At 38.5% G+C, this 14,649-nt stretch overlaps 1 protein-coding gene across 1 annotated transcript in view; it reads left to right on the top strand.

Annotated features, from left to right (window-relative positions):
- The window catches only part of TSC22D2 (TSC22 domain family member 2), a 38,717-nt gene extending 27,598 nt beyond the window's left edge, over window positions 1-11,119 (top strand). The window contains exons 2-3 of the mRNA XM_039486957.1: window positions 8,154-8,205; window positions 9,422-11,119. Of these exons, the coding sequence (XP_039342891.1) occupies window positions 8,154-8,205; window positions 9,422-9,682 (313 nt within the window). The 3' untranslated portion in view covers window positions 9,683-11,119. The remainder of the gene's footprint in view (window positions 1-8,153; window positions 8,206-9,421) is intronic.
- The last annotated feature ends 3,530 nt before the right edge of the window (window positions 11,120-14,649 follow it).

Here is a 14,649-nt window from a genome sequence, read left to right as displayed (position 1 = left end):
AGATACGAACAACCTCCATTCCTGAGGTGTTCATAACTCCGAGGTTCTACTGTATCTCTGAGAGTGAGAGAGACAGGGCTTAGCACACAGGCCTCAGTTTAGCATCTTCCATTGACTAGCTTAGGCAAGGACTGGTCATGTGTGCTGGCTTTTGTGAATCCCATTCTGATGTGCCCCTTTACCCCACTTATAGTATAGGGAGTTTAGGTACCTAATTCTGGCTTTGTGAATTCCAATAATTTTCTAGGCACCTAAAAGTTCAGCATGGTGATGCTCAGCATTACCATGCCCAAGTTTCTTTGTGAATCTAAGAACATACTGGCCGTACTGGGTCAGACCAGAGGTCCATCTAGCCCACAATCCTGTCTTCCCACAATGGCCAATGCCAGGGGCCCCAGAGGGAATGAATAGAATAGGTAATCAAGTGATCCATTCCCTGTCACTCATTCACAGCCTCTGGCAAACAGAAGCTAGGGACACCATCCCTGCCCATCCTGGTTATTAGTCATTGATCAACCTATACTCCATGAATTTATCTAATTCTTTTTTTAACCCTGTTATGGACTTGGCCTTCACAACATCCTCTGGCAAGGAGTTCCACTGATTCAGTGTGTTGTGTGAAGAAATACTTCCTTTCGTTTTAAACCTGCTGCCTATTAGTTTCATTTGGTGACCCCTAGTTCTTGTGTTATGAGAAGGAGTAACTAACACTTCCTTATTTACTTTTTCCATACCAATCATGATTTTATAGACCTCAATCATATCCCCCTTAGTTGTCTCTTTTCCAAGCTGAAAATTCCCAGTCTTATTAATCTCTCCTCATACCAAAGCCATGCCATACCCTTAGTCATTTTTGTTCTTTTTCTGAATCTTTTCCAATTCCTATATATTTGAAATGGAGTGACCACATCTACACGCAGTATTCAAGATGTGGGCGTACCATGGATTTATATAGAGGCAATTCATTTTCTGTCTTATCGATCTCTTTCTTAATGATTCCCAACAATTCTGTTCGCTTCTTTGATTGCCACTGCACATTGAGTGGATGTTTTCAGAGAACTATCCACAATGACTCCAAGATTTTTCTTGAGTGGTAACTGCTAATTTAGTCCCCCTCCTTTTATATGTATAGTTGGGATTGTTTTCCAGTGTGCATTACTTTTCATTTATCAACACTGAATTTCATCTACCATTTTGTTGCTCAAAGAGACTAATGGACAGATTTCCATTCACTTATTCTCAATGGGATTAATGGGTGCTAAATTCTTCTAAATCTTCCCCTAAGTGTCTTGCCCTAGGTTACACTGAAAGTCTATGGCAGAAAAGGGAATTGAACCTGTCTCTTGAGTCCCAGGCTAATACCCTAACCACTGGATCATCCTTCCTCTTATGTTTACCAGAAGGTTCCCAAAACATAAACATAATTGATTTTTCAATGGCTCTAACTGAAACTTACTATTTCCTAGTGAGCTATCAGTACATCTTGTTAGTTTAGCTATTAAGATAATTTAAGTATGCTGCTCCTTCAAAACCATAACTTTTTGTATTGGGTCTACTGTTGTTGTGGAGTGTTACCCCAATAGAAACTTATGTTGATTTCTATGATTAAATGGCACCACTGAAGTGTCCTTAGTGACTAAGGACTTGTCTTCATGGGAAACTGATCGCAATAGCTATAGTGGAATAATTATTCCACTGTGGCTATGCCAGTCAATTTTCCTGTGTATACAAGACCTTAAATTCAGGATCAGATCTAGAATCTATTGTGGATCCCAAAGAAAAGTGGTAACTTTACAGGAGTAGTAAGTACAATGCTAGACCTATCTGTGTGAACTGTAATCAAAACAGTGATTTGACTTCAGAAGAGCTGAATAATGTAAGATTTCTTTTTTTATTAGGATCTCTCCATGTCACGCAATGTTGCACAGTTGCCTAAATGCCCTGTGTGCTTGGGTGAGGTCAGAGTGGTTTATCTACACTGTTTTGGTGACAGGTCTCCACCTTCCTCTGGAGAGATGCTGGCACCTTGACACTGGTTCTAAAGGAACCATTCATTACAGTAAATCCAACAATATTCGCTACTAACCTCAGAGCAGCTTTTCTGATACCCTCTGGTGGGAGGGTTAACAAGCCCAAAGACGTGTGTATGTTGTTCTCACTTTTGCAGATGTTATTTCACAAGAAATACCAAGAAAGGGGTAAGAAAATACTTAAATCCATATGGCAGGGTTTTTTTCCCCTTTGACTTCTGATTTGCAGTAGTCATGTAGTTCTTGAGGAAATAGACCATACAGCTAATCAATACCTCTTATGTAGGGCATGTCTTCTGTAACTTACTTTAAAAAGTGAAGCTTGAATTTGGTTTACTTCATCAGATCACTGAGATTTGCAGCCTTATTTAAATGTGAAAGAACTTTGATATATAGCAATATGGTTGAGATTTAAATTCATGGAAGTGAAGCAGTTCATAACTTTCAACTTGGCATAGTATGTGTACTTTATTGAGCACTATGTAACCTTTTAAAACTAAACACTACTTTATGAACACTAAACTGAATTTCTTAAACCATGAACCATTTTTATGTCCAAACTTCAAAATACTGATTGCTAACAAACTTTCCCAGAGTATCACTTTTTACTGAGAACAATAATCATAAAAAAATTCAATCCAGAGGGTAACAAGTTTGGAATGTTTGATATTTTTAGTAACAGTTCATTTAGTATTAATTGGTACTTTCATTATGGTGGTGATTTAATCCACTTTGACAAGGTTAAATTTAAATAAGCAGGAAGTCTCAGATTATAATGGATACCTAAACATCTTTCAGGATTCTGCTGAAGGTAGAATGCCTTTAACCATCCACTCCAATTCCATTCTCTCAACGCCTGCTTTTTTGGTTTTCTTACTTGCTTATCATCTTTGCTTCAACTTCTTATTCATTTGAATATCTTTTTTAATTATTTAATCTCTAGTAAGAGATGCTATTTCATTAACTGTAAACGTGCACTTAAAGAACTTTACTATAGATAACACTTGCTGGTCATTGTTATGCTCTCAAAGATGCTAGTTCTGTGACTTTCCTTTCCAAATAAAAGCATAGCATGCATTGGGTATAGTACTACTTTGTCCACCAGAGAGGACCTTTTTACAATATTGTAGAAGCTTGTTGATATTTTATGCTGTATATTAACTTATCTGTGTCATACTTCCATCTAGCCCTCCATACTTTTTTAAAACACAGAAAACAAATAATTGCAGCAATGAAACTAGGATTTTTCTAAATGTATCAATGATGCATTGTAATGTGGATGGGGTTTGTGGTTACTAAGGCATTTAAGTGTGAACTCTTCCCGAGGGGAAAAAGATCTAAATAGTATTTAGTTTAATAGATTGGGCAGAGGTACAACTACAGCTTGTGCAGTGTTTGCACACGAACATACAGTCTTGTGTCTGCTTAAGAGCTTGGAAACTTCATTTCTGTACATCCTCCAGTCCCCAGGAAAAAATATAAAAATAAAATATTTACTCTTTGCTATTTTATTTAGCAAAACACTGTAGCGCATGCATACCGTACAATTGGAATTCAGATAAGGAAGACACCTCTCAAAGAACTTTCCATTATGGAAGGTTAGGTGGCCTTTCTTTTTGCCACATCTTATCTCACACAGTGACACAAACACATTTATATATCATCTACATAGCAGCTAACAACATAACTCTCTTTAGTATTCAGAGAACATTTGTATTTCCTAGTACTATCTACTTGTCTTTTGAAGCTAATTTTGAAGTACAAGATTATTTACTGGACTCTGGTATTAAATGAGTCTTGCTAATATTATGGTTGTTAGTGAAACACTAAAACCAGCTTTTGACTCCTGTGTTCAGCATAAAACTTACTTTTCGAGCTATATACAGGTTATGCCAGTATGATAGCTTGTAGCATTACATTTTTTTTAGATACATAAACTTCAAAACAGTATATAAATTTAGATGACCGTGGTTGTAGGTGCAAGCAGGCCTTGAAACATTTGACACCTGCAATCCAGAGAACTAATCCTGCTAGCCCAGAAGTTAATTTAAAAAAAAAAAAAAAGTTGGAGGGGGAACCTCCACCAGCCAAGTCCTTATTTGGAGGGGTGGGGTAGGGAATGCCCTGATGTAAGAAGCCCAGCTCCTCTACAGCTGCTGGAAGGTAGAAAGATACTGAACTTGCTATAGGATGCTATCTGTTGATCTGATTTGGGTACTTAATGCACTTAGTGGTGACATACGCAATTGATTTCTAAAAATCGACTTCTATAAAATCGACCTTATTTTGTAGTGTAGACATACCCTAAGGCTTTGTCTACACTGGACTTTTGTCAGTAAAACTTTTGTTGTACGGGAGTGTGGAAAAAAACACACACCCCAAATGACAAGTTTTTACCAATGAAAATCGTTGGTATAAACCGTGCTTTGTCGGCAGAAGAGCTCTCTCCTACCAACAAACAGCAGCTACACTGCGCACCTTTTTAGTGGCATGGCTGTAGCGGCACAGCTGTCTCACTAAAAGGCACATAGTGTAGACAGCCTAAGAATAACTTGAGTGGGGGAGGAGTGTTGCATTATAATTCTCCCTGTAAATTGACATTAGAAAAATAAGCCAACTTCAGTTACCTTTTTTAAAAATTCCTCTTATCTGTAATGTGATTCACTTCTGGCTTGTGCTTTAACAGCATCACAAATGACTGTTAGAATCGCTGTAACTCCCAGCCTCTAAAGGATTCTCAGTTTAGTGAGGGGAGGGATAGCTCAGTGGTTTGAGCATTGGCCTGCTAAATGCAGAGTTGTGAGTTGAGTCCTTGAAGGGGCCACTTATGGATCTGGGGCAACATCAGTACTTGGTCCTGCTGGTGAAGGCAGGGGGTTGGACTCAATGATCTTTCAGGGTCTTTTCCAGTTCTATGAGGATAGGTATCTCCATATATTTATTTTTTTCCTTTTTCTAGTAACTGACTAAAAATGAGAGGGAACTAAATGTATAGAAGTGCCTGTCTTGCTGTGGCTTTTTAGAGGGAAGAATGGAGTCCCAGCTAACTGACTCAAACTGGAAGCCTTGACATTTTGAAGGGTGGCGCAACAAGGGAGAGTGGAAATATAGGGAAGGAGGTTGTGGGTTGTCAGATGGCCCTAAAGCATTGGGGAGCCAATCTTGATTCTGTTGAAGTCCAGTGGGAATTTTCGTATTGGATTCAGTAAGAGCTGGATCAGGTGTCTTTAGTTGTAAAGAATCTACCTGTCTTTTAAAATAAATCTTTTAATTACAGCTTAGACTTGATATATTTTTATCAGAATTCTGTTAGCCTCTAAGACAGCTTTCTAACTTTTTTTTAAAGGGACAAAAGAAATATTGCTAAGCTTGAACCATTACACTCGGTGCTGGAGTCCTGTCTAAAGTTTGTTTTCTGTAATCTTCTAACCCTGACATTCTTCTGTCCTGCACACTCCCCTCTGAAATAAAAACTCTTTGCTAATCTGATTTGTCACTTCTAAAAACTTTAGGCAATGAAATTACATTTAACTGTGTTGCTCAAGTGAGTTCAGTGTTCACATACCTTCATTCACAGAATCTTCTAACCAGAATATTGATGTAATTAAAAAAGCAGGCAGATCTACTCATTCTAAATGGTAAACTGCCCAGAGATAGTCTCCAAAATTAATATATTAAATACTGATAGAAGTCAATGTGACAACAGAAAAGGTGGTGCTCTAGTCATCCTTGTCACTTATACTCAGTTCACGTTTGGGGTGTTTCTTCTCAGCCATAACATCTTGCAGCTTAATCTCACTTTTAAATGAAAACTGAGGTTTTCATTTCAAGATAGTTGCTTCAGAGATGTGCTGCTGTACTTTACCACACAGCATACTAGTTCAGTCATAGTCCTGGCTGTTAAGGTTAAATTCTAATTTCAAGGGTCCTAATTCTGCAAATGACTACACAGGCAGACCCTGCACCCTGATAGTTAAAGCTGTTTTTAACTGAAACAGATTAATGCTACAGGACCATTTAAACTTCAAATCCAAAATGAAGATTTCATTCTTAATATTAAATGTTAATTCTAAACAGTATGTTCAAAATGCATATAATCATGCCATAAACAGTTTCCTCTGTGAAAGCAAAACACACACCCAAAAAAAAAACCTGTTTACTCTCTGCTTCTACCTACCTTCCCCAAAACCCACCTTTTGAAAATAAATTCATTGGTTATGGTTTTCTTCTCCTTAAGAAGTTGCACTTTGGATGTGTACTAGTTGATTTGAGATTAATGATGACACTTGAAGGGCTGTTTTTGTTTTTGTTTTTGTTTTTTAAATTGATTTTTGTGGAAGGCTAACATGTTATATATCCCTATTCTGTAACTAGCTAAGATAGGCTATCTGATTCGTAATGCTAGAAGAAAAAGGAAGCTAGCTTTGGTGACCATTTTGAGGAAGGACATCTACAGTACCCTTGTAACTTGGGGAAGCTTGAAAGTTAGCAAGATACTGAAACAGTTTTGTTTTGTTAAATTCGTATTAAAATGGATTGTTTTTTACTTAGACTGTCTGAAAGCATAAATATTGTCATCTTAAAAGTCTGCAAAACTCTGTTCCTAAAATACGTTGAGGCATTTTGCCAACTTGTGCTGATAGTCTGAAACCTGATTTGCTAAAACACTCTGTATTAGCACATGGCATGGGAAAAACGTGTCCCATACCAGTAAACACCTAAATAGGACTTAATTTAATGGCTTACAATAGGATTCTAGTTACCTTCTTGGATGGGGCATCCAGAGTTTCCTGGGAGCAAATGAATACAGCTGTGGGATTTCAGAATTTTGAGTATTGATTACTGGTGCACTACTGTAAAGCCATTAGAACGCTCCTGATTATATAGCTCCTCTACTGGCAGCTAATTAGTAAGTAAATGCTGAGGATAAATACTACTACAGGGTGGTTGTTTGGTTGGGGGGGGGGGGCGGGTGTGTCTCAAAACACTTCATATTGGCATATGATGTAGCAAGTTTGCATATTTGCTAATTCACTTAGAGAAACAAAAGGTTTTGTAGTGTGATTGTGGATAATGAGAAAGGGAAATTAAACAATAACTGAACTAGATTAAGATATATAATGGCTGGTAATTTTAGGTGTCCATAGACGTGGATTACGGGGGTTATGTTTTATACAGTAAAAACTTTATCTGGCATATTGGGGGTATGCCAGTAAATGAAAAATTCCAGTTAACTAAGAGGAGGCGTATGTGGGGCACAGGCTCTGGGAAGGAGTTTTGGGTGCAGGAGGGGGTTGGGTGAGGGAGGGGTTTTGAGGTGCTGGATCCACTCACCTCGGGCAGCTCCCCACAAGCAGCGACCTGTCCCTGCTGTTCCCAGGCGGAGGTGCGACTAGGCGACTCTGCATACTGCTCCTGCCCCACCCCAAGCGCTGGCTCCACAGCTCCCATTGGCCATGGTTCCCAGCCAATGGGAGCTGTGGGGGAAGCACCTGCAGGTGGAGGCAGCATGTAGAGCAACCTAGCCACGCCTCCGCCTAGGAACAGCAGGGACAGGCTGCTGCTTGCGGGGAGCTGCCCGAGGTGAGCACCGTCCAGATCTGGCACTCCAAACCCCCTCCCAAGCCCCTGCCCACACCCTGTCCCGCACGCCAAACCCCTTGTGGCAATTCCTCCACCTAGAAGCAGCAGGGACATGTCACCGCTTCCAGGGAGCCACGCAGAGCCAGGTTGGGAGCCTGTCGGCCCCGTGCCAACCAGATTATAAACTGGACTTTCTGCAAAGATTAGAAATGCCAGTTTATAGAGCTTTCAGGTTGGTACAGGGCCGGTTAACATAGCCATTACTGTAGTTGGTAAACTGAAGAAGCTTGAATGGGGAGTGGCAATATATATTTTCAGAGCTCTAATTGTCCCAGACAGTTAAGGAGAACTTCCACAGAGGTTGTAATGTGTTATGGAATTCTTAAAGCCTCCTAAGAGTTAGTTTCTCAGCAAAGGCACATATGTTATAAGACAGACCTTTAACAATCTATTACTTGCAAGATTTGTATGTACAAATGGGTTCAACGTTTAGTCAAGTAAGAGTAATCTAATATCCACTGAATTTTATTTTTTTTACAGTGCGTCTGGTGCAAGTGTTGTAGCCATTGACAACAAAATAGAACAGGCAATGGTAAGTAGAAAACAAAGATGATTATTTCTAATAGGACAAGCAGTTAATCAATTAGATGAAATCTTTCAAGCTATGTTCATTTTTTATTCAAACATGCTGTCTTCAGGATAATGCAGATTCCTAGAATAAAACTGAGTATCATTAGCCAGAATTGCTGATGTAATGTCTGTTCCCCTCCCCTCAATTAGTTCTGATTCTTCCATTCCATCATATGAAGAGTGGATTTTCCTAGATTATGGAATGGCAACAGATCGGGATTAGTTTTATGTTAGATCCAAAGAGCTTCCTACCCATGGTGTTGGTACACAGGTTTTTTTAAACATTTTGAAAGGATTTAATATAAAAACTTGGAATATATAGCACACTTTTTTTTTAAAAAAAATTTCTTTGGTTACTTAATATTTAATGAAACAAAATTAAAATCCAACTCTGCCACCTCCTCCCAGTTTGTTTTTTCTGGTTCTTGTATGCTGCGCTGCAGGATCCCATCATCCACTCCCAGAACACCATTTTTCATTTATTTTCTAATCACATTGTCCCCCTTTTACGTATTCCTAGAAATAAGGCCAGTTGTCTCATCACTGGACTACTTGGCTCCCCAGTACATGCCATCCTGCAAAACTAAATGCATGTGTATTTACAGTATTCATGTTCAGACTTTTAAGTTGAAAACAATCTACAAGATGCTAGTTGCAAAAAGCTATATTCTCTGCAGTTAATGTATGCCTCTCATGAGGCCAAAACCTAGAACACAGCCTGCTGCCTGTTTTTTATTATGAAGTGTTTTTCAGCATTAAAATACATATGATGTAACTAGAAGGCCATTCAAAAAGCTCCATTTTTATATTCAGATTTCTGTAAAACTTTCTTAATTCCTGTGGAGTAGAAAAGATCTTACAGTTTTAATGCAAATGGAAGTGCCTATGCCTACTCCATTGTGCAGTAGAAACCAGTTAACATGCAGTGTTTTAGGGCCTTTCAGATTGGAGACATTTTGCAGCAACTTCCTGAGGTGCTAGATTATTTGCTCTTAAATATTAACTTGTTCATGTGACTTTTTTTTTAAGTGATAAATATTTGTCTAGTGTTACTGGACATCAGTTTTACTTTAATGGAATAAGTGAAATCATACTAACATTTTAAGACCAACCAGGATGCAGTTGTATTGTAAACTCTGCTGTTTCAGTTTGTGTAACTACTGACTTACTGTTCACAGGATCTGGTGAAAAGCCATTTGATGTACGCAGTCAGAGAAGAAGTGGAAGTCCTGAAGGAACAAATAAAAGAATTAATCGAAAGAAACTCTTTACTTGAACGAGAAAATGCACTGTTAAAATCTCTTTCAAACAATGATCAGTTATCCCAGCTCTCAACTCAGCAGGCCAATCCTAGTAGCACTTCACAACTGCAAACAGTGATAGCACAGCCTCCTCAGCCAACGCAACCTCCACAGCAGCCGAATGTTTCCTCAGCGTAAAGCTTTTCTTTCCTCATTAAGAAAAAACTGAAAGCAATCTGTCCTTGTGTGCCACTGGTGTTCTTTCCACTTTATATGAAAGCAAGTAGCCATGCTTCAGTTGTGTGTTTTGGCCTTTTCAGTATTAGACAATCATTCTACAAGAGCTTTCCCTCACTTTGAGATGTCATACAGCGCAGTTGGTGTCCAGTTATGTCATCAGTGCACAAGGGAAATGGTAGAAGGAGTTAATGCAAAGCGTATGCATTTATTTGGTGCGCATGAGTGGGGTCTTTAAGAGCTTTGATGGCTCTCCAAGGTTTCCATTACCCATGGATTACTTTGAGCCTTGCTATCTCATGTAAGAAGTAACAATTCATCTTAAGAGCCACTGTTCTTTCAGTATAAGTAACATTTGCCTATATTAGTTTCATTTATTTGTTTTATTTATTACAGGGCTGCTATTTTCATAATGTACATGAACAATGTCACAGAACTTTTTTTAATTTTTTTTAATAAATGTAAGTATCAGTAAAAATTGATAGATGGGATTGCGTTTAATAGATAAAATGTTTAGGCAATAATTGAACAAAAGAATCCTGGCATATTTCTAACACTAATGGCAATTTACTTTTGGTATTTATTGATGGTAGTCAAGACCCAGCTTGAATGTACATTTTGTATAGAGTGTAAGTATGAAGACCATAGTGCATCTGTACAGGTAGTCACCAGTTATTGTGATATAATAAATAATTGATGGGCTATTTTGATGAAGAAAACTTTGCTCATTTCTGTTTCTACTTTCTAATAGAGAGAAATTGCCATGATTCCTCTGCTTTTTGACATTTCGTATGATTTTTTTTTTTGGGGTGGGAATAAAAAGCTGTGAAATTGTTCAACCTACTTTGTAACCAAAGAAGCAAAGCTGTGTAATTGAGTTTTTTTATTTTATAATGCACATTCTTTATGTATTTTTATTTAGTGTTTTTCTCATTCACAATTTTCTTTGCTGTCTAGCATGATCTGCATGACCTATAATCTTTGAACCACTTTCGTACCTCATGTTTTTATCCAGCACTCTTATTGTAATATGTAATAGTCTGTGAACAATGTCAAATAAAAGAACGAACAGCTGGTGTTGGTGGAGCTGCGCTAGTGTACTATGCACTAGTTGTTTAAAAAAAATGAAGTGAGCCATCTTTTGTTCATTTAAAATGGTGTTTTGAATTTCGTATGAGAAAACGTTTTGTTACATTGCAGATTTTAATGTATTTAATAAATGCAACATGCAGATTAAGTGCAGTGTATATTGAGTATTTAAATTAAAAAAATGTACATTTCATAAATAGTTTCAAGAGAGACCATCATTTGTGTATACTAACACATAGTGTCAGAAATTGATGTATAAATATATATATTTTAACACATTTTCTGAAATTAAACTGCAGTTTTGTTGAACTATTTGACTCTAGATGTGTTCAAAATGTAATCTTAGATTGAATGTTTTTTCTTAACATAAAGTTATGCCTTGTTAGTGATCAATAACTAGTAGTAGACTTAGATGCTATTCTTACTAATTAAATTAAAATAGAAACTTAATATTTGCCCTAAAACTTGATTAACACAGTTACAGTTAACAGAGTCTTGTATCTTTCCAGAAGGTTGAGTGCACCTATAATTAAACCTTGGTAAATAAGGAAATAGTTATGGTATATGCCAGCCCTGCCTCACAATCTTAATTTGGCCCTCTTTGAGTGATGCCTCCTTCTGACATCTTAGCACTCTGTCCTTTCAGATTAGTTGGGGGGAGGGATAGCTCAGTGGTTTGAGCATTGGCCTGCTAAACCTAGGGTTGTGAGTTCAATCCTTGAGGGGACCACTTAGGGATCTGGGGCAAAAATTGGTCCTGCTAGTGAAGACAGGGGGCTGGACTCAATGACCTTTCAAGGTCCCTTCCAGTTCTAGGAGATTGGTATATCTCCAATTATTATATGGAATATGTATTTTTTTTTTTGAGAGAGAGAGAGGGGTAAGGGGCAGCTGTATCTGAGGAACACCTTGACCAAAATGACCCCAACTTGTATCATTAACTCTACCCCAGCCCATATGTGGCACAGCAATGTTACAATGAGGTAGTAGTGCCACCATGATTAAAGTTACACCAGGATTTCCATTTTAACAGGGATGAGAGTGTTCTTAATTATGTTTTCAGTGCTTGATTCCCTTCTGTAACCATTTCGGGGAGGAATATCACTGAGGTTTGCAACTTTTAAAAAGGACCATCTGACTAATAATTTTCTGTTGTGTGACACTTCATTTGGACTCCCTTTTCACAGAAGCTTTAGCACTCTGAGAGGTGAAACTAAGTGTACACAGGATGAATTGTAGAAAGTGTCTTTTCATTACAAACAAGTTACTGTATACTGGCACAATATATACCTCTACCTCGATATAACACTTGGGAGTCAAGGTTATAGGTGAAACCGTGTTATATCAAACTTGATTTGATCTGCCAGAGCGTGCAGCCATCCCCGGAGCTTTACCTCGTTATATCTGAACTTGTGTTATATCGGGTGGCATTATAACAGGGTAGAGGTGTATGGTCAATGTGGGCCTTAAGCCAGTCCTTAGAATAGGGCTCTCTGTGATGAGTGTATTTTGATGCTCAGCAACCCTTTTTTGATCATGCTGCTGGTGAGAGTTGCAGCAGTTGGCCTTTTTTATTGTGCTCATTAAGGAAAAAAGGTGAGGAGCATGCCACATGATTAAAACTAAACACATTGCATGCTGCTTACTTGGAGTCTTTCATATTCCCTCTATTTAATGCACTTTCCTTGACAGTACTTCATTAAAATAAAATGTGAGTATGCATGTGAATTTTAGAGCACTTTGAAATGTCAACTCTTAAACCAGAAGCTTCCTTGAGGACAAAACTTTCAGGAGCCCCTGAGAATGCCCACGCAGAGCAACTCCTGTGCACAAAATAAATTTCTTCAGTTGCCAAGGGCAGGGAGGGACTCCTAATTCACAGTATCTAGGTGCAATTCAGATTCAATAACCACTTGTTATTTTAAGCCACCCACTTGGGCTGCCTGAAAATTTTCCGGCTAGAAAGAGACCCAGTCCTTCTGCGCATGTGCCAAATACCTTTCTCTTTGGCTTAACAAGGTGGGTGAGGTAATACCTTTAACCAACAGAAGTCGGCTCAATAAGAGAGACATGCTTTTGAGACACACATAACTGGCTTATGCTATATGGTAGATCCACCTCCAATAATATTTTTAATGGTTTCCCCAAATTGCTGTGGGTGTCAGACACTGGCTGAGACCAATCCCCCGTGGGAGATATCTGTTTGACTTGGCTCCTCATAGTTTGAGCCCCAGGTATGTGCATAAAATAGCCATAAAATGTTATGAAACTTTTCTGTTTGAATATGGGAGTCCCCTCCAAGTGTCCTTACATTTTGAGCACTAACTCCACCTTGATCCCCTTGAGATACAGCAATTTTCAACACAATTCAAGTGAACTCATGGTTTTTAGGGCACTTATACTCTTTCACACATGAATTTCTTACTAGTCTTAACCTTAAATATGTATTGGTGCTACTGTAATGCTGACAGATTCTGGTCGTCATTGGCCAGGATCAGACCTCAGACTTCTGGAGCTTAATGCACAAGCTGCTACTGCATGAGCTAAAAGACACATCTGTCTTAACCAAAGCTGTAGCAGGCTCAACAATCTCTTGCTTGCCTAGCCACCACTATAGGGGACAAAGTGCTGCACCAAACAGGCCTGGGTTACGCTACGACTGTACACAAACATTGATTTATTTTATTACTTTTACCCAGAGTAACAACTTTGTTCATTTTCTAATCCAAACTATAATGTGATGACAATCTTCTCTACGAAATGTAATTATATTCTGATAGGGTAAGGCAACATTTCCTGTCCATCTATTCAATCTTTCCATTTCCATTGAGTGACTAGATTGAGCTTTTTAAAGTTTATTGAATGGATGCCCTTACTACTTCTACATATTGATTTGTATATGAAAGCAATTCTGAGAAGGGAGAATAAGTCAGGTCCTGCAGCCTTCAGGGGATGGGTTTTTTTCCTCCACCTCCTGGAGGATTTTTTGTTTTTGTTTTTTTTTAATGCTCTCAATGTTGGGTTGGCCTCTTCACCAACATTAGCACTTCCTTGAGCTAGCAGGAGCCCAAGAAGTTAGTGAAACAGGAAGACCAAGTCAATTTTCCAAATTTCTGCTGCTTCCTTGAGGCACTACACTATGTGGTCACAAACATGGTCCTCTGCTGATGCTGAAGACAGTCATGGGGGATAGAAGGAAACAGACAATGAGAGAGAGAATAGGCATGAAACTCTCCCAAGGATGATACCTCAACCTGAAAAATCCACAGATGGTTTTTAAAGATGATTTGATTGGGGGCCTTTTTAAAATAAAGCGAGCTCTACTGGTGGATTAACTGATCTTGTCACTGTCAGGTTGTATCTGGGGCTGCTGTTCTTGATGTATTCACTGTCAGCCAGCTCCCCACTGTTCTAAAGCCTCCTTGTTTTATATGCAAAAGCACCAGTTAAGTCAATCAACTACTGCAGACTGTTTGTATCACATTATAGTGTAAAACAAAGAAAACAAAACCCCTAGAACATCAGGGGTCTGGCTGACACTGTAAATACGCACAGGACAGTACTGCCAGCTGCTCCCTGCTAGTGGCTAGGTCAGCCAATTTGGTTTTTGACACTGTGTTCAAGAAAAGGGCCAACTCATGGCAGAAAGCACAAGGCTGAACTTTGAGATGAGATTAGAAAAACATGGGAATTGTAAATGGACCCTTTATGTGCTGGTCATTATTTGTTTTCTGTCAGCTGAAGTCTTCCAATGATTCTTTTATACAAATAAAATTTTTCCATACCAGCATTTTTTTCCCCAAGAAAAAAAGACTGCTTATAATAAAAAGAGAAACATC

Source organism: Mauremys reevesii, linkage group 9 (assembly GCF_016161935.1).
Source record: "Mauremys reevesii isolate NIE-2019 linkage group 9, ASM1616193v1, whole genome shotgun sequence".
NCBI classification, from domain to species: domain Eukaryota; kingdom Metazoa; phylum Chordata; order Testudines; family Geoemydidae; genus Mauremys; species Mauremys reevesii.
This window is presented reverse-complemented; position numbering and strand designations above follow the sequence as displayed.